We start from the raw sequence: 19,017 nt of genomic DNA on the forward strand, positions 1-19,017 counted from the left end.
ATTTAGGAAAGATTTTTATGTTTGTTTTAACTGAGGCAAACACATTTTATCTGTTTCTTTTCCATATTTCCTCAAGTAAACTTCAAAACTAATTATTTCCAAAGAATTTAGTCTCAATTATTTATGTATGACCAGTGAATGTTGTCAAGAGTATGGGACTAAGTGAATAATCTAATAAATGTGTTGAATATGAAAGTTTTGTGTTTTAAAAAAATCTTGTTATAAATAGCAATAGAACTACCGTATAGTATATACCACATGTTTTTACAAATATGGCCTTGCATGGGAGGGAACACAAGGAATGATGAACAGTGTTTAGTTAATGCTGGGACTGGAGATTGGATTAGGAGGAAGAAAGTATGGAGTAAACATACTTGTCATGGTGTCCTTTTTCTATTTTTTACTTTTTGGAGAGTATGAATTTTTAATTTGAATGAAGTCCAATTTAGCAGTTTTTTTTTTTTCTTTTATGGATCATGCTTTTGGTGTCATACCTAAGAAATCTTTGCCTTACGTATGGTAGCAGAGATTTTCCTATGTGTTCTTAAAATTTTGTAGTTTTGGTTTGTAGTCAACTTAAAGAGTCATATAAATCACTTTTTTATATATAGTTTTGAGTTGTGGGTCAAGGTTCTTTTCTTCTCTGCATATGGAAATCAAATAGGATTTGTTTTTGCATTTTTGTCATGTGCACTCTAATATAAAGACTTTAATTCCAAAAGAGATAAAAAGGAATATTGTATAGAAATGTCTGCAGTTACTGGTTATAATTACAAGTTCAATTTTAAAAAGAAAAGGTTTCATTAGGACTACTATGCTGATTTTCAGAAGCTATCATTATCCTTGTGCTTTAATTCTCTAAGCCAAAAAAAAAAAGTTAAATTCTGTTGGTCAAAAAGATTATGCCAGTGCCTTGTTTTTCCAGCCAATTCCATAATCAAAACTTGGTGGCAGTATTTTGTTTATGGGCAAGAAACTAAAAATGTTACAGGGTATTTATCAGGGTAAATTTAAACTGAGTATTATTAGACCAGGTGAATGAAAAGAGGTTATAAAGACAAACTTTCCGTCTCCAGGAGAAGGTGGGGATACTAAAACTTCACTGGAAATGAAAGGTTATGGATAAATTTGCAAATACCAAATACTTTAGGGAAAGCACCATGCAGAGGAGCTTTTCCATATCGCTTAGGTAAGGAGTGACCTCCTGCTGCCCCATTGCCTTCCAAGGGGGAGCTTACCTAAGGGATAGGATAGTATAACCCTCTTTAAAGGAGTGTGTGTGTGTGTGTGTGTGTGTGTGTGTGTGTGATAAACCATAAGTGACTAATGTCCTCTGGCTCATGTTGACATTTTTGTAAATTCTGTGGATCTTCGATTTACTCATATATTTTAGAGACCAAGAAATGTCCACAGCCAGAAAAAAAAATCGCTAATAAATTCATAACTCTTATTTATTCTATCCTTATCACATTAATCCCATCTTACTTAGAAGGCATTAACAACAAAAATTCATACTAATTTTGTTTCCCTGGTATGAACTCTTTGTTCTGAGATTACAGACATGCTTTTCTTTACTGGTGGCCACCATTAAGACAGAAGATCATACTTGGAAGGTCAAGTTAGGAATAAAAGTATAATTATTCTATAATTTTTATTATAAGGACTGAGGACTATAGTCCTTAGACAATAATTTTATTATCATATTTAAACTTGAAAATGTGCATTATGCTGATACTGTATCTAGTCAGATGCATGGGTCTCTGCACACATACACACCCACGAATGTGTGGGCTGTATTAGGACATAACACCATTAGACAAACAGCTCTGCATGATTCCTAAGCAAGGGGACACCCTTTCTTCTTCTGGGAAGGAAGAGCCCTTGTCGGAACCTGTCTGATTTACAGCATATTTTTCTTTTGGTCTTTGGACTACTTAGCTGTATTCTTATAGAAAGGACTTTTTGGTTTGTTAATGAAAGCCTTTTAGTGAGAGAAGTTTATATCTTGGTATCTTCACTTGAAGGGGCTAAAAGCAAAAAACCTTGTTATTAATTGAAGCTCTGTCAGTGGTCTCCTGCGAGATACTCTGCCATACAAGATGATCCAGGTTCCTTCCATCTGTCATTCTGTGAATCTCCTGTTTACATCATCATACAGATATTTTATACTCAAGTAGCTTTTTCCATTATTTGTTTTAAATTTTAAAAAGAATAAGCCTATCCAGGGGCATATATGATTTCGCTCAATGAAGGGCCACCTAATATATAAAAATTTAAAATCTAATCATAAACCCAGTGTAGTGTACAGCAAACCTCATTATTTATATGTTTTGGAAACGATTAATGAAGTATAGTGAAACAAGTTCAAAACTGTAGCTGAATATACTATAAAAAGTTTTCTTTCAAAAGGCATTTCAAGATGTTGCAGGGCTTTTATCATATTGTGATGTCATGAATATCATGTTAGAGAATACTCCTTTTAATGGAATGGTCAGTAAATGCCTCTTGACTATACACAGTCATATATAACCACATTGAAGCTTTGTGTAACTATCATAGAGTTCTCTCATTTTTTTCTTAAGAGTAATTACATTAATTAATTGGGCTGTTTTATCTAAGAATTATTTTAATGGTTTTAGTCATTTCTCAGGGAGGGAACCTCATTTATTATGGTCCTTCCCAAGACACATTTGGATAAACTTCATTTACTGCTGCCAGGAATGGATCTGCATCCTGAGGGGGAAGGTCAGTCAGCATTGTCATTACTGCAGCTCATCCCTTGGCCTCTAAGGAATGTCAAGGTCAGTTGGCCATAAGCTAAGAAAGGTCAAAGCCATTTAAAATTTAACAGTTCTTTTCCATGGGTCACAAGTCTCTGAGTGCATGCTGCTAAGCTACATATCTTGAGTTTGCCAAAATGCATTTTTGAGTTGTTTCAAGAACCTTTTCCCTCTTCGGATGAAAGGTTGGAATTGGTGCCTGGTGATCAGGCAATGTGTGCAGGCACACTGTGGAACCCTGAGCTTGAATATCTCCATCATTAACATTGAAACTAGCAGCAGTCAGCCTTTAAGTGAGTATCTATTACTCTTTGAGTACTGGGGTCCAACTGTGCGTTCCTCTCATTTATTTACCCTTGGGAGATTGAAATATGTAGAAAATGTTATTGGCAGCTTACTTATTCAGAAATGTTTACCTCTTCATCGATGGGCTTCTATAATTTATTTTTTAAAAGATTTTTATTTATTTATTTATTCATGAGAAACACAAAGAAAGAGAGAAGCAGAGACACAGGCAGAGGGAGAAGCAGGCTCCATGCAGGGAGCCTGATGTGGGACTCGATCCCAGGTCTCCAGGATCATGTCCTGGGCTGAAGGTGGCACTAAACCGCTGAGCCACCAGGGCTGCCCGATGAGTTTATGTTAACAGAAATCTAAAAAAGTCATCTTTATAACTGTTGTTCATCAGTGTGTGAAGGATACCATATTTTTTTTTTAATTCCAGCATATTTAGTGATGCAATCTCTTCAAAGATGCAGTAACACAACAAATTAATATGCACATGTCCAATCTTCAAAGATGAGATTGTGGATTTTATAGCTTGGAAGAACTTGAAAATATATATTTTTAAGGGACTATTTTAAAATAGTCCAACTTTCTATTTCACAGATAAGAAGAAATTTAGACCCATTTTAGTCAAGGCCATACAAATAATTTGTGGCATAGTTACTTCTGCTGGGGAAAGCACTGAGTAGCTCAGTGGCAATTTCCCCAAGAAATAAAAGTCTGCAAAGCATAGCATATGAGACATAAAGCATTCCCTATCTAAAATTGTACATGTGGAATGTCTTCTAGTCAGAGCCAAGTTGTCTCTCTGGGTAGCTGTTTTAGGCTCCATTGCAATGTTGTTATCCCAGTAACAAAGAAACAAAGGGATGGGAGTGATAGAGCCAGTTTTGGGTGGAACCCACATTACAAAGGTCCCCTGTGGCTGAAAGGATCATAGTGCACTTGCAGTATTAGATAAGTCCTGCTGCCTTGATGAGAGATACCATAACAGTAGACTCATGAGCCACACCACCTCAGTGTAAGCCCATTGGCACTACTTTCCAGCTGTGTAACTTTGAGCAACTTACTTTTTAACTTTGTGCCTCAGTTTCCTCATCTGTAAAATGGAGATAAGTGAGGTCTTATCTCCTTAGGCTTTTATAAAGATTCAGTATCGTTGGTATAGATTAAGTACTCCTCATAGTGTTTGGTACATAGCAAGTGCTCAGCAAGAGTTCTCTGTGATCAGTAGGAGCAGTGGTGGTAATGAAGCTCTTGGTACCAATAGTAGTAGTGGTTGTCATGATTGATTAAAGTCTTTGGACAAGGGCCTCCCCAGGAGACTTCAGATACATGGAATAGATGTTCTCTTGCTTCTCGGATCTTTCATTATTAAGACAAGAGCATTGTATCGTCTTTTACCATGTGACTGTCTTTAAAATAGAAGCTTTGGGAATTTGATATGTTTTAAGAATTAATATGATTATAATTTGAATATCTTAAGAATTTTATATTTTAAACGTATTTTTACATGTACAAGGTTAAAAAATACTCAAACTACTAGTATAGGAGGCTATGAAATGCAAAAATAAAAGACTGCCTCCACCTCATTCTAGTCTTACTCTCCAGAGATCAACACTTTTTTTAGCCATTTGTTTTTAGACTTCTGATGGTTTCTTTCACAATTTTATAAACAGTATATGTAGTCATTATTTACTGATTCATCAGCTTCAGGTAGTGCTATTAATTTTCTTTAAAGGTTTTATCTATCTGAGAGGGGGGCGGGTAGGACAGAGGGAGAGAGAGTATCTCATGCAGACTCCCTGCTGAGCATGCAGCTGGATGTGTGGCTCCATCTCAGGACTCTGACTGAGATCATGACCTGAGCTGAAATCAAGAGTCAGATGCTTATCCCACTGAGCCACGCAGGTGCCCTGCTATTAATTTTTAATATTATTCTCATAGGCAAGATGCTCTTGTCAGGCCTTGGGCATTGACCAGCTGATAATTTTGTGTAGTTAGTCTATGTTTCTATTTCCTTATCTGTAAAATAAGGAAATTGGATTAGTGACTGGTCGGTCTCCAAGGCTACTTTTTTTGAAGTGTTAGAGAACATTTGAACTAACTTAAGCAAAAAAAACAAAACAAAACAAAACCCCCCAAAAAACGGAGAGGACCAGTTACTTTTGTACATGGAATTCAGAAATAAAACTGATCTGAGAGCTATCCGGATCTAGTGCTAAGATAGCATCCCAGGTTACCTCTGTTGTCTTTTATTTCTCAACAATGGCTTTTTTTTTTTTTTTTTAATGTATTGGCTTCCTTTTTATAGTCTCTTCCACGGCAGCCAGCACCTCTGAGGGATCCTGTCCTTCTAGTTAGCCATCAAAGGACAGAGAGACATATAGGTCCTTCTTGTCTTCAGTGTGAGAAATCCTGATTGGCCCAGTCTGACCTGGATCATACATTTAACCTTGAATGATTTGGTGAAGCCAACAATGATTTGCTAGTCCTAGGTCACATGCTCACCCTGTGACCCTCCAAAGGTTGGAGGATTATATCTGGTAGACCCACAAGGAATAGAGTAGACACTGACCTGTAAAGGAAACGATAAACTGCTTTTACCAGATGAAGACAAGAATGGTAGATAATAAAAGCAGATGACCACTTCTCTTGGAGTTTCAGGAAACTGATTTTAAGAAGGAACTCACTCCAGGACGCCTGGGTGGCTCACTCAGTTGGTTAAGCGTCTGACTCTTGATTTCAGCTCTGGTTGCAACCTCAGAATCATGAGATCAAGCCCCATGTTGGGCTTGGTGCTCAGCACAGAGTCTACTTGGGATTCTCTTTCCCTCAGCCCCTCCCGCTCTTGTTCTCTCTCTCTCTCTCTCTCTCTAAAATAATCTTAAAAAAAAAAAAAGGAACTCATCCAATTACTCACCGACTGGTGAGTCATTACTTGCTTTTATGAATGCTTGCTGCCATGTCTCCAACCAATGGCCGCCTCCTCCCAGAAAGAAAGCATGGCTTCCACCTACATATTCTTTAACTCAGTATCAGCTGGTAGGAACTCCTGGCAGTGCTCCCCAACACTTGAAAAATGAGTCCAGATAGGAACATGAAGTTGCGGGCAGACATGAGTGCTTCAGGTTGCAGCACGGGCATCCGGCGCAGCCGTGTTCATACCGCACTATTAGATCTTTATGAGCTGCTACACAATGGATACACAGGGAACCATTTCCTCCTTCGGTTCAGGGGCCGACTTTGTTATCTTAGGATGCAATCTATGCTTTGAAAGAGAACATTGCAACTATGGTCCCTTCTAAAGAAAAGAAATGCCTAGGGACGACTCCAGTTCTCAGCAAGTTCTGAAAATATCCCTGAGACACTTTTCCTTAAGGTAAACATCAACTTAGGCACTTCTGACTGATAACCAAATAAAATGGAAACTGGGCACTGGTACAGACTTCCGCTGCCTGGAACATGATGGAGTGCCACACAGATGCCAAATTCGGAACTTGTGCTACCAACTTCACGAACACTCCCAACTGGGGGATGGGAGTCTCATATTTTAGATACTAAAAAACCAGAATATAAGTGCTGTCATCATTCTAAGAGCTCGGATTGTTTCACCTTCCTATATTCCTCATAAAATGATGCCTGGTGAGCTCCTCACAGGTGGTGATGTCTACGAGCAAAATGTTGCAATCATTACCAAGAGAGCACAGAGACCACAAACCTGGCTCTAGATCGGGCTTGTGGGTGTGGGTGTAAAATGTCACTGCTTGAGGACTGGCATAGCTTGCAAGAGGGAGAAAGAATTGTTAGATATTTCTGGGGAGGACTTCAAGGAAAGAGAGATGTCGAAAGGGGCACAAAGCGATAGAGAAGCCGGGGGGAGAGAGGTAGTTTCCAAGAGATTTGAGAAGGCTAAGAAGGAAAAGCCAATGAAAGTTTGCAGGACAAGGAGACTAATTAGGAAGGATGAAAATGTGGAGATAGAGCAGGAGTTAGAGATAAGAAGTTAGGACTGCTCTGGGCCAAATTGTGGGGATCTTTGAATTATCAGCCGTTATTAGGGGGAGGAAATTCAAGAGGAGGGAGTGGCACACTGTCTTCGGTGTGGTAAGTTTATGTTTTATGAACTGGGCAAGAGAACTGGAATTCAGGACTGGGGTCTGAATCAGAGATAGATTAGGGAGTGATTGGGAAGTTTGATATTGGGGGGACACCCATAGTCAAAGGGCTGGAGAAGAAGCCATGAGGGAAACACAGGAGAGCAAGGACAGTGGTGGTGGTGATGATGGTGGCGAGAAGAGTGCTTCGAGAAGGAGTGGGTAGGTGCTTGCATTGTCAGATGCTGCAGAGGAAGGAAGAGTGAGAACGAGAAAGGACTGGCATTTAGGGATTACAGATCCAGGGCACAATGTAACCCGTATCTTTATGGTCAAGCAAATACCTTAATTTTTTAGGAGGTTTACAAAATCAGGACAAAGGACAAAAGAGGTTTTGTGTGGAAAGAGGGTCAGGATATATTCACAGAATGCTGAGCAGTTCTTGAGCCACTGAAATAGTTCATGGTTCTCTAAGAGAGAACATTCTACAAAACCACATCCAACCCAGTTCCCATGTGAGCTGTTTTGAGACACACAAGACCCCAAAGCTATTTTTCTTAACTTATGGACAGAATTGATGTGTAGAATTCATCTACATGAAGAAAAAAATTCAATTAATGTTAACTGATGAGGTGATGATTGTTTATAGAATAAAAGCATCCTTCCTCTTAAAAGATTTTATAAGAATCCTTTGTGGAAGGATTTTAGTTTGCTTCTCTAAAGCCTTCAAAATCTATTTCTGTTTATAGGAAATAACACACTCAGTTTTTTTTTTTAATTTATTTTTTATTGGTGTTCAATTTACTAACATACAGAATAACCCCCAGTGCCCGTCACCCATTCACTCCCACCCCCCGCCCTCCTCCCCTTCTACCACCTCTAGTTCGTTTCCCAGAGTTAGCAGTCTTTACGTTCTGTCTCCCTTTCTGATATTTCCCACACATTTCTTCTCCTATTATTTATATTTCACTATTATTTATATTCCCCAAATGAATGAGAACATATAATGTTCGTCCTTCTCCGATTGACTTACTTCACTCAGCATAATACCCTCCAGTTCCATCCACCTTGAAGCAAATGGTGGGTATTTGTCATTTCTAATGGCTGAGTAATATTCCATTGTATACATAGACCACATCTTCTTTATCCATTCATCTTTCGATGGACACCGAGGCTCCTTCCACAGTTTGGCTATTGTGGCCATTGCTGCTATAAACATCGGGGTGCAGGTGTCCCGGCGTTTCATTGCATCTGTATCTTTGGGGTAAATCCCCAGCAGTGCAATTGCTGGGTCGTAGGGCAGGTCTATTTTTAACTCTTTGAGGAACCTTCACACAGTTTTCCAGAGTGGCTGCACCAGTTCACATTCCCACCAACAGTGTAGGAGGGTTCCCTTTTCTCCGCATCCTCTCCAACATTTGTGGTTTCCTGCCTTGTTAATTTGCCCCATTCTCACTGGTGTGAGGTGGTATCTCATTGTGGTTTTGATTTGTATTTCCCTGATGGCAAGTGATGCAGAGCATTTTCTCATATGCATGTTGGCCATGTCTGTGTCTTCCTCTGTGAGATTTCTGTTCATGTCTTTTGCCCATTTCATGATTGGATTGTTTGTTTCTTTGGTGTTGAGTTTAATAAGTTCTTTGTAGATCTTGGAAACTAGCCCTTTATCTGATACGTCATTTGCAAATATCTTCTCCCGTTCTGTAGGTTGTCTTTTAGTTTTGTTGACTGTATCCTTTGCTGTGCAAAAGCTTCTTATCTTGATGAAGTCCCAATAGTTCATTTTTGCTTTTGTTTCTTTTGCCTTCGTGGATGTATCTTGCAAGAAGTTACTGTGGCCGAGTTCAAAAAGGGTGTTGCCTGTGTTCTCCTCTAGGATTTTGATGGAATCTTGTCTCACATTTAGATCTTTCATCCATTTTGAGTTTATCTTTGTGTATGGTGCAAGAGAGTGGTCTAGTTTCATTCTTGCATACTCAGTTTTCAGAGACAGTTTGAATGGGTGTCAAAACAGCATATGCATAGGATTAAAATATGTATATGAATACACACCAGGCTTGGGCTTGGGAGGTTGTGAGCTCCTTTTTACTCCTCAGTTTCTTTGTTATTTTTAAATGTACCCAACTGAAGAGTAAGGATCTTAAATCTGAAATCTAGGACCTTACAGATACTACATTATAAATTCATATGTTAAAGCCGGGAATGGGTCTTTGATGAAGTCAATTATCCAAAGTCATAAACAGTTGGTGGCTGAACTGGAGTTGAACTATTTGAACGTTTCTTTGGGTGACTCTGTGTTCTTGCAGATAGCCTGTGTGATAGTGGCTTTATGGGCGGGATACCTGTACTCCCTTAGAACAATGCAGTGGCATGGGCTGGAGTGCCATATTGCCTGATGGAATAGAGAAATCTGAGGATTGTAATTAAATTCAGCCAATGAGCTTCTTATATGGGAACGCAGAGAGAAATTGAAGATAAAAATAGAAGGTGTTGAGAAGTGAGAGAATCGCTATTTTGTTCTCTGAGCATATTAAAGCCACTTGGTGAGTAGATGACCATTATTTCTTTGGAAAGATAAGACACTTTGCCTCTAGTAATACATTCTTACAAGTACAAAATGCATACTGTTGTAGATATATTTGGTTCAGCAAACATAAACTAAGGTGGAAATGACACAGGAGGGATGGGACAAGCCTCTCAATGATAAAATGGAAATTTGAAGAAATGTTAACCATATGAAACCTTAAAATATACCATGAATTCTTCATCTCATTATAAGACTTCTCAAAGTTAAGTATCTGTCCATTTCCCCCAACCCCACTCCCAATTCTTTAAAATCTCAGAGAAATTTAAAGCTTAAGACATGAAAATTCCTTAGCATCTGTCTCACGGGGAGTGGTTTTTTTTTTTTTTTTTGGTATTTTGGTTAGAAATGAGATCAGTGACATTGCCTCAAGTACTGACAAAAAAGGTTAGAAACCACATTTCTCTTCGAAGGTGCGCTTTGTGTTAAGAATTAATACCAAACATGTTCAGCTGGGAACAGTCTGTATTTCTGTTAACGTCCACTATATTTGCAGTTTTTATAAGAATTAGCAACTAGTATCTACCCGTATTTCCCCTAGCCTCTGTGGCAACAGAAATGAAAATGATCTAAGGCACTGAACTATGATGTTGAGTTGATGCTTTTAGAACCTGACCTCACATTCCTCCCCTAAAGAAGGTGACACCAGTGTTGAATCTCATCTAGATTCGTCAGACTTACTGCTTAGGACCTGCAAACACCATGGGAGCCTGTCCCTTATCACATACGGTTCAGTTGGGATACAACCTTTTCTTTTGGTAGGAGTATAAATGCTTGGACCACAGCCTTCACAAAGCCAAAGGACCATTGATGTACCCCACAGACCCCCTAAAGGGAAAGCCAGCTGCAGGATTCACGTTCTGAGGCCCTTGTTCCAGCACCATCCCAGCCCTTTCGTCCTCACTCCCTGAGCCATGTGAGAGCCACAGCCATCCTTTGATATTCCAGAGACTTTCCCAGGAGGATTATGAATTGGTCAGCAGTGGCTCCTCACCCTTCTCTCATGGTACATGGATTGACCTCAGATAGACATCAGCTTTATATATTAAGACATAAAGAGCTACTGTTTTTCTGTAGCAGAGCCAGATGCAGTTCTTATTCTGAGTGGAAAGGATGAGTCTTTTTTCTAAAAGAGGCTCCAGTCGTGTGCTGATTTCACTCAGGTCACTTCTTCCCTGAACCCTCCTATGTAATTAATTGTGGTCCATCCCAGTTCTATCTAAAGAGTCAGGATGATTTACAAAAGGCACAGAATAAATTAAAGATCAAAGAACATGGCTTTTATAAAGAAACCTATGTCATTATGCAGTAAATGTTAAACACACATTCCCAAGCAGTGGTCAGTTTTGATGTTAACATTCCCTGGTTGATGGTACTTTGTAGAAAATCCAAATCTTCTATCCCTGCCCTCTCTCCCAACCTTAGAGAGAATGTATTTAAATTTCATAGTCATTTTTGACTATGAAAATGACTAGTCATTTTTGCACTTACAACCTGCCCGCAAACCCGGTGTAGTACATTCTCATTGGCTTATATTAACTCATTTTTATTGTATAAATGATTGTTCTCAAGACTGAGTTTGTACCTTTTACCAAGAGGCATTAAAAAGTTAGTGCTAAATAAAGCGAGTTGATATTGACCCTCATCAGGTGGACCTCATTCATGTGATATAAAGACATAAATTAAAGTATGAGTAATAGAGACAAGAACAAGACATTTGAAGTACTAATATAATAAAGCAGATGGACTTTAATCAGTACTCCCTGAACTGAGCCCTTGTAGGAGTTCTATTTTATAAGTTCCCAGAATTAACATACTGAGTTCTCTCCTACACCTGATACTGAGCTAATCCCAACCGGAGAGGGCTGTTGTGGGAACACCAGTTTATTCCCTAATTCATTTACCTACCTTCGTTTGAAAATTCTCAAAATTCCCCGGTCCAGTATGGACGACCCTACTAAATTTACCTGCTGAGCCCAGCAGGATACAGAAACTAATATGGTTTCTGCCACTGAAAGTGTGTGTCTGCCATGTGTGATGTTCAGTTGTGTGTTGTGAGGGTGCTGGAGGTCACACTCCTTGCCTTCCAAGTGTTTATCAATAGCAGGACCAGCAGAGCTCTTGGTTCAGAGGGTCGCAGTACTGCACCTCTTCATCATACAACGGCTTCTGTATCACACAATTAGCAAACTAAAGAAAATATATAAACCAACAGCATATTTATTCTGAAAGCACAAATGTTTTCCAGCTTCACAATCCCAGGAGTTTCTCCAGACAATTATGAATACTCCATCTTTATTAATATGAGCAGAGGGTAAATTATTTCTTGCAATCCAGACATTGCTCCAGAGAGACATACTGGGAATTTCCAATTTACATAAAAGTTGTTTTCCAGAAATTTACTTTCACATCATTTATTTTGAGCTTGGGCTGCAGTCCCCAGAGAAAAAGTGATATGTAGTAATAATAAGCTAACATTTTAATAAACCTTTTTTTTGTTTGTTTACTGAGCACTTTGGAGAGAATGATGAAGCAAGACTTTCAAGCCAACCAGCCCTTCACATCCAGGTTTTGCCCTTAGACAAATTACTTGACCTCACTAAACTAGGGGGGAGTCTTTTTGTTGTTGTTGTTTTTAAAGATTTTGTTTATCTATTCATGAGAGACAGAGAAAGGCAGAGGGAGAAGCAGGCTCCATGCAGAGAGCCTGATGTGGGACTTGATCCCGGGTTCCCAGGATCACGGCCTGGACTGAATGTGGTGCTAAACCGCTGAGCCACCTGGGCTGCCCTGAAATGGGGATGAAGATCCCAACCTCCCAGGATTGTTGAAAAATGAGTCAATCCAGTGCTAGGTGTATAATTAGTGCTGTCTCTCATCTCCCACCCTGCTGTGGTTTCATGAGTCCAAGAAGGGCCACCACGTGCAGTGGGAACAGATAAAGAAGAAAATTCTCTTGCAGTAAGTAGAACATTATCTGCATGTTTTTTTTTAAGGTCCATTTTGTACAGTAACCGGAACTGATGTAGTGGTTCTTCCATGCCGTGACATGTCTCTAGAGCACACACTGTCAACCAGGCACTGTGCTCGCTTAATCCTCGTGGTGGCCCCACAGCTACTAGCTGTGGGGAGTAGCTGGTGGAGTTGGGTTCCATGCCAGTGCCATCCAGCTTGAGGCCAGCCTTCTTCTCCTGAACCACTGTCACTTGGCCAGTTGTGCTTTCCACAGCTTCTTTAATCTAGTGGCAAGAGAGATTACTGAATTGGCAAGTAAGTCAGGTTCTACATCTCTGTTTATCCCTGTCAAATCTAAATCTTTGTCCCGTCCAATTGTCTGTAAAACTGTTCTACTTAAAAATCAATGTCTAAACCATTGGGCTCTTGATTTTCTGTAATGGAAGAGGGGCATCCACTGACTTCGTATTTACATAGTCCCTTTCTGAGCCGTGAAGATCTTCTCATCTTTGTACCATTTCACTCTAAAAAGATTCAAGTTTGAAGTTAGATATTCTTAAATATAGTCTTAAATATGTAAAAATTTAAAACTTTGATGATTCAGATCCCGAAAGTCCTCATGCCATGGCTTCGTGGAGGCATGAGTGGGAAAAATTCTTAGAAGGGAAAGATGACCACAGAATTTTTTAATTGCATCCGAGATGGGGGTTCTTCTATGTTGACGTACTTGGTGCAGTTAAAGAAGCCAGACACAGACACAAATCTAACCTGGCTCTCCAGGTAACCTGCTCTGTGACCTTGAGCAAGTTACTTGAAGTTTCCCCATTTGTAAATGGGCTGTGACAGGTGCATAATCAAAAGTCCAGACATCTCATTTCCTTCAGTATTGAAGCCTTTAAAATTGAAGGAGGAGTAAGAGTAGGACATTCCTTAGACTTTTTGAATTGGGGTTGATGCTGTGTGTGTGTGTGGGGGGGGGTAGATGGAGTTGTGCAAAACCAAAGACTTTAATATGATGCTCAAAGTGTCATCCTTGCGACTAGGGCGTCCAGAACTCTTAACTTTTCAGCCTTTCCACAGTACTTCCAAGAAGTTCAATTCAGTTTCATTTTCAGAAAAAAGACAGCAGGAAAAAAATGGGGAAAGAGAAGTGATGAATTTTTATAACATTTAAGTAATTTCCAAAGACGTTTCTGGTGCCTTTCATTCCATTTGCCTTTTTATCTCTGTGAAAATCAACTTTTATAAAAAAAAAAAAAAAAAAAAACAAGGACTGAGAAAATGACTTAGAATTGTGCCTTTCATCATCTCAAAATCCAGGTGTCAGATCCATTTAATTCAAGTATTCTTTAAAATATTATGATTTGCCAGAAATTAAGGCAGATACTCAATGATTCAAAATAACTGTTTTACTCTCCCTTCCTACCTGTCTAGTTCTCTGCATATTTTAATCTTTGCCCAGTGCAAAATGGGGGAGTAGAAACCTAACAGAGTTCTTCACTGTAGTATCTACTAGTAACCAGGTCAATAGAATGCCTGTTCAGGGATCCCTGGGTGGCGCAGCGGTTTGGCGCCTGCCTTTGGCCCAGGGCGCGATCCTGGAGACCCGGGATCGAATCCCACATCAGGCTCCCGGTGCATGGAGCCTGCTTCTCCCTCTGCCTGTGTCTCTGCCTCTCTCTCTCTCTCTCTGTGACTATCATAAATAAATAAAAAAAAAAAAAAATTAAAAAAAAAAAAAAAAAAAAAAAAGAATGCCTGTTCATTTCTTATGAAATGTTATATTAAGACTTTCTTGAACTGTCACTTGTTACTAAAAGTAGCATGTCAGCAGCTTTAAGCCCACATGGGTTAACAAACTTGGTGGCTGTTTTGAATGGTCGAATGAGTAGGTGTGACCCCGGGAGAGTCAGAATAGGGTGGTAGTCTGGGCTTTCCTGCCCTGGCTTCTTTGAAGACTGGCTACTCAGGAGCCAGTCCCTCATCTTGGGGCAGAGGAATCCTGACACCAGACATAGGGAATGCTAGGTTTCTAACAGCCTTGCCAGAGCCACTGCACACAGCTATTTGCTGATGCCAGGCCAAGCTCAAAATACCTTAAAATAAGGTGAGGCTCTGACCATGGTGCGCCCAGCTGGCCAGAGTAGAGGAGCAGTGCCTCTGAAGAGGGCCACACAAATCACTCTCAACCCAGGTACACAACCCATCTCAACCCATGTTCATGATGAATATTCAAGGACTAGGATACATGGTAAGAAATAAGGTGATAGAACAGGCAGGGAGATCAGAAAGGAGCATTTGGGGATTCAGCATGAGTGCTTGATGATGGGTTTTAGAGCTATTGGGTGGTTTTTATGAGTTCTATTCCTGGGCCAATTCTAAATACATGAATGCAGGAGTGCATGTGCTGGACAGTGGACCCAAACCACACTGACATCTGCAGCTTCACCATTTAGTGAATCCTAGCAGTGGCATGGCTGCTTTTCAAATGCTCCAGTTGAGTTCCATTGGACTGACCCCACAAAGTTCTTTGTTGAAATCTTTGATGCTTTGTGCAGATAGAACCATGTATATACTTGATATACATAATAGAACCGTCTACTTTTCAGTTCCCAAGCAACTTATTTTTTGTTCTTTTTGTGGATTTAAGTGTACTCACTTTACTGGATAATTATAGGAGAGGACGGATGACACAGGAAGGATGTTCCTACATCTACTGATACTTGCTAAGAGAGCTAAATCTTCTTGATTCTTGAGTTTTTTTTTTTTTTTTGCTTTGATCAGCAGCTTCAGTTCCTTTCATTGCTTTGAATTTCTAAATGCATGATTTTGAAAATTAAACACTTATGGTTAACTTATGGTTAACTTAACTTATGGTTAAGGGAAGTTTTGCGGTTTTTTTTTTTTTTTTTTAGTTATGAAAGGCTTAAAGTTAGGAGTATGGCTCTGCATATTCATGGCTGCTCTATCTGCTTGATCTAGTGCCACCTTCTGTTGGTTTCTTTTGACAGCCATTGGCCACTGAATAAAGGAAAACATCTTGGATGTAAAATTCAGCCAACCAGGAAAACTGGAGCAAAATAGATGTTAGCTCATTGCTAGCTGCTTACTAACTTTTGTAGAAGTTAAAATTCAGACTATCTCTTCTCAGTGGAGAGCCCTTGGGTAATTAAGGATGCATTATTATTATGCTAAAATAATTTGTTACTGCTTACTGAACACCTACATATTAAAGATAGGTGTTGCTTGTGTATTTCAGACATATCGCAAAACCTCAGTGTGTATTAAGGTTTGTATAAATAATTGGCAATTCAGGGTTGACTACTGAAATTCTGGTGATAGTAAATTTTGTAGTATGTTTTTGTAGGCAACAAATGGAGCAATTAAAGTAGATTTTGGGGGGAATACCCCCCAAATCACCCTTTGGTGTTTACTGAATGCAGAGTTGACAGCACTAAAGCAGGCAAATTGGACTAACCGAGATCTTCCCAAAATAGCTTTTAACTTTCTCATGATAGAATTCTCCTCCCCAAAAAAAGGACAAATGAGAGGACTGAGGACTCACGTCCAAAGTTTCTCTCTTCACACGTCTGGTTTTGTTAACATGAAATGTGGCTCCTGGAAGTCCGACAAAAGGACCCCCGGGGACGTGGACCGATGTGGGTCACGTCGGGTCAGGCTTACACTCGGTCCCGAGGCCCCGCCCGGCCGTGGCCGCCTCGCCCCCTCGCCCCTCGCCCCCTCCCTGCCTGACCGTGCGGCTCTCCTCTCCCCGCAGGGACCCTCTGAGACTCCAGCAGCTGCAGCACCAAGTCCGCCTGGAGCAGGAGGCCGGCGCGCCGCCCCCGCCGCCCCCGCCGCCGCCCTCCCCGCCGCCGCCCGCCGCCCCCGAGCCCATGAGCGCGCTGGCCCCCCGCTCCGCGCCCGCCATGCAGGCCTCCGGCTCCTTCAATTACGCGCGCCCCAAGCAGTTCATCGCGGCGCAGAACCTGGGCCCCGCGTCGGGCCATGGCTCGCCAGCCTCCAGCCCCAGCTCGTCCAGCCTGCCGTCGCCGCTGTCCCCGACCCGGAAGCAGTTCGGCCGCGCGCCCGCGCCCTTCTCACCGCCCTTCGACCCCGAGGCCCCGTGGGGCCCGTCCTCGCCGTCGCCCCCGCCGCCGCCGCCGCCGCCGGCCTTCAGCCCCACCACGGCCTGCCCGCTGCCCGACGTGTTCCCGCTGCCGCCGCCGCCGCCGCCGCTGCCCAGCGCCGCCTCGGCTGCGCCCGCCGCCCTGTGCGCCTCGCCCACGGCCCGCTTCGCCCACAGCCAGACGCCCGCGGCCTTCCTCAGCGCCCTGCTGCCCTCGCAGCCCCCGCCTGCGGCCGTCAACGCCTTGGGCCTGCCGAGGGGCGTGCCCCCCGCGTGAGTGACGGCGCCCCCCCCCCGCCTGCCCCGGGCTGCCCCCCCCCCCGCCGCAGCCCTGCGCTCCTGCCCCCCACCCCCACCCCAGGCGCCACCCGGCGGTGCGGACCCACCGCACGCTCGCCCTTCCGGCCCGTGTCCGGATTCCGGTCCCAGCAACGTGCCCAACGATTCGGGCTGAGCTGCCTTCCCATCACCGAGTCCAGTACTCTCTGTGCCTTCCCATCACCCAGACCAGTACTGTCTGTGCCTTCCCATCACCCAGACCAGTACTCTCTCTGCCTTCCCATCACCCAGACCAGTACTTTCTCTGCCTGTCCCATCACCCAGATCAGTAACACTCTCTGCCTTCCCATGACCAAGATCGGTACTTTCTCTTCGACATTAAATAAGATTCTCATCAGAGCTACTCAAAACTCTCTGCAGGACTCTTTAATAATTTTGATGATAGTGGAGTTGGCTACCATATAGAGCACTGTGCTAAGTAAATTACGTACATTACCTAATTTGATACACCCTTAAGAGGCACCACTGCCCTACTGATAGATGAGGATTCCAGTAGTTAAAGTATTTGCCCAGGGTCACATTAGCCACTCAACGGAGATTTGAACTCCTGTCTACTTGACTGCAGATCCATGCTCTTACCAACAAACTATGTATCTTAATATTTTAGACCCGAATGACAATAAGTGTGGAGGAGTTTGGTTGTTAAGTATATATCCAGTGTTTTTGAAATATGTAAATAAGAAAATTAAAAAGTAAGCCTTTACATATGTAACGATTGAGCAGAACGGAGAAAAACATACAAAATGTCTTTGTGTTGTTGATGCAAGTAAGGGATGACATGTCCAATCTAGTGAAGAGATGATGTGCCAGTTCTGTCCCTGGATAGCAGTTAATCCCTAGGGAGAATACATGGATCCTCAGTCTCATTTTTTCTGTTTGCAGATTAAGTACTTGTCCTTTCTTATGTTAGAATGATGATGAGGCAGCCATCTGAAATCTTTTTTTTTTTTCCATCTGAAATCTTTAAATAGAAAATCTATGAGGATAAATAACAACTATAAAAGTGCATTAAAGCCTTCAGAAGAAATCCATCATACAGGTGTTTGGCCCATATTATTGATAACTAAAAAATAGCACATACTCATTTTACTGAAGAGTTTAAAATCAAGTACCTGTCAGCAACAGAAGACGGAATCCTCACTAAAGAATAAAATGAGAAAACTTTAAAGTTCAGGTTATTTTCATTCATATGAAAAAATTTCCCATTTTGGGATATCCTAATACCACCGTAGACTTGAGCATTGCTATGCTTGACTTTGGCAAGATGTATGAAGGAGCATCAGTTAGCAGTGTTTTGTTTCGTTAGGCACTTTCTAAATGTTGATTGCATGAATTCTGTATTTGAATCTGGCTTCTTCTCAAATCTTTGTTGGAAAAGCTCAGTCAAATGAATATGTAAATAGGTAGCGTGAAGGAGGAGCTTGTGTAGTAATGTTGTGATAATGGGCTTCTACTGAAAGTTGAGTGAGTCAACTTGGCTGAGAAAACTTTCGTTTTTCTCCCCTGCTTGTTGGTTTTCTTTTATTTAGCTGCTAGGAAATGAAGTATTCTCTTGCCACAAAGAAGCTGTTAGATTGAAAAAGTGAGTTTGCTGCATGACACTCTTGTCCCTCTTACTAGGAAATGGTACCAGATCTTGTTTCCCAGGAAGATAAGCACTTACCTGTGTAATATTTCTCCAATTGAACAAAGACTAGACTATCAAAGGTGTTGGGCCATTATGCCTTTTATCTTTTATCATCTTAAGTAGAAACAGTAGTTTTTTCCTGATCTTTGAAATTCTCTTAAGAATATATGCAGTTCTAGGAGCTTCCCTCAAGTAACAGAAGCATTTGTCCCTTATCATCA

The 19,017-nt window shown here is 41.3% G+C and overlaps 2 protein-coding genes across 12 annotated transcripts in view; one reads left to right on the forward strand and one right to left on the reverse strand.

Moving 5' to 3' along the window:
* PALLD (palladin, cytoskeletal associated protein) overlaps nucleotides 1-19,017 on the forward strand; it is a 409,145-nt gene that overhangs the window by 350,691 nt on the left and 39,437 nt on the right. For 6 of the 9 annotated variants that reach the window (XM_025462823.3, XM_049101108.1, XM_025462824.3 and 3 more), the window contains one exon: nucleotides 16,480-17,103. The exons of the other annotated variants lie outside the window; for them this stretch is intronic. In XM_025462823.3, the coding sequence (XP_025318608.1) occupies nucleotides 16,480-17,103 (624 nt within the window). The remainder of the gene's footprint in view (nucleotides 1-16,479; nucleotides 17,104-19,017) is intronic. 9 annotated transcript variants of the gene reach the window in all.
* Nucleotides 1-19,017, reverse strand: part of CBR4 (carbonyl reductase 4) — a 208,017-nt gene that overhangs the window by 87,117 nt on the left and 101,883 nt on the right. Inside the window, exon 5 of one of the 3 annotated variants that reach the window (XM_049101114.1) lies at nucleotides 13,005-13,940. The exons of the other annotated variants lie outside the window; for them this stretch is intronic. Within the exon in view, the coding sequence (XP_048957071.1) occupies nucleotides 13,813-13,940 (128 nt within the window). The 3' untranslated portion in view covers nucleotides 13,005-13,812. Of the gene's footprint in view, nucleotides 1-13,004; nucleotides 13,941-19,017 lie in introns of those variants that run through there. 3 annotated transcript variants of the gene reach the window in all.

This window comes from Canis lupus, chromosome 25 (genome assembly GCF_003254725.2).
Source record: "Canis lupus dingo isolate Sandy chromosome 25, ASM325472v2, whole genome shotgun sequence".
In the NCBI taxonomy this organism is placed as follows: Eukaryota; Metazoa; Chordata; class Mammalia; order Carnivora; family Canidae; genus Canis; species Canis lupus.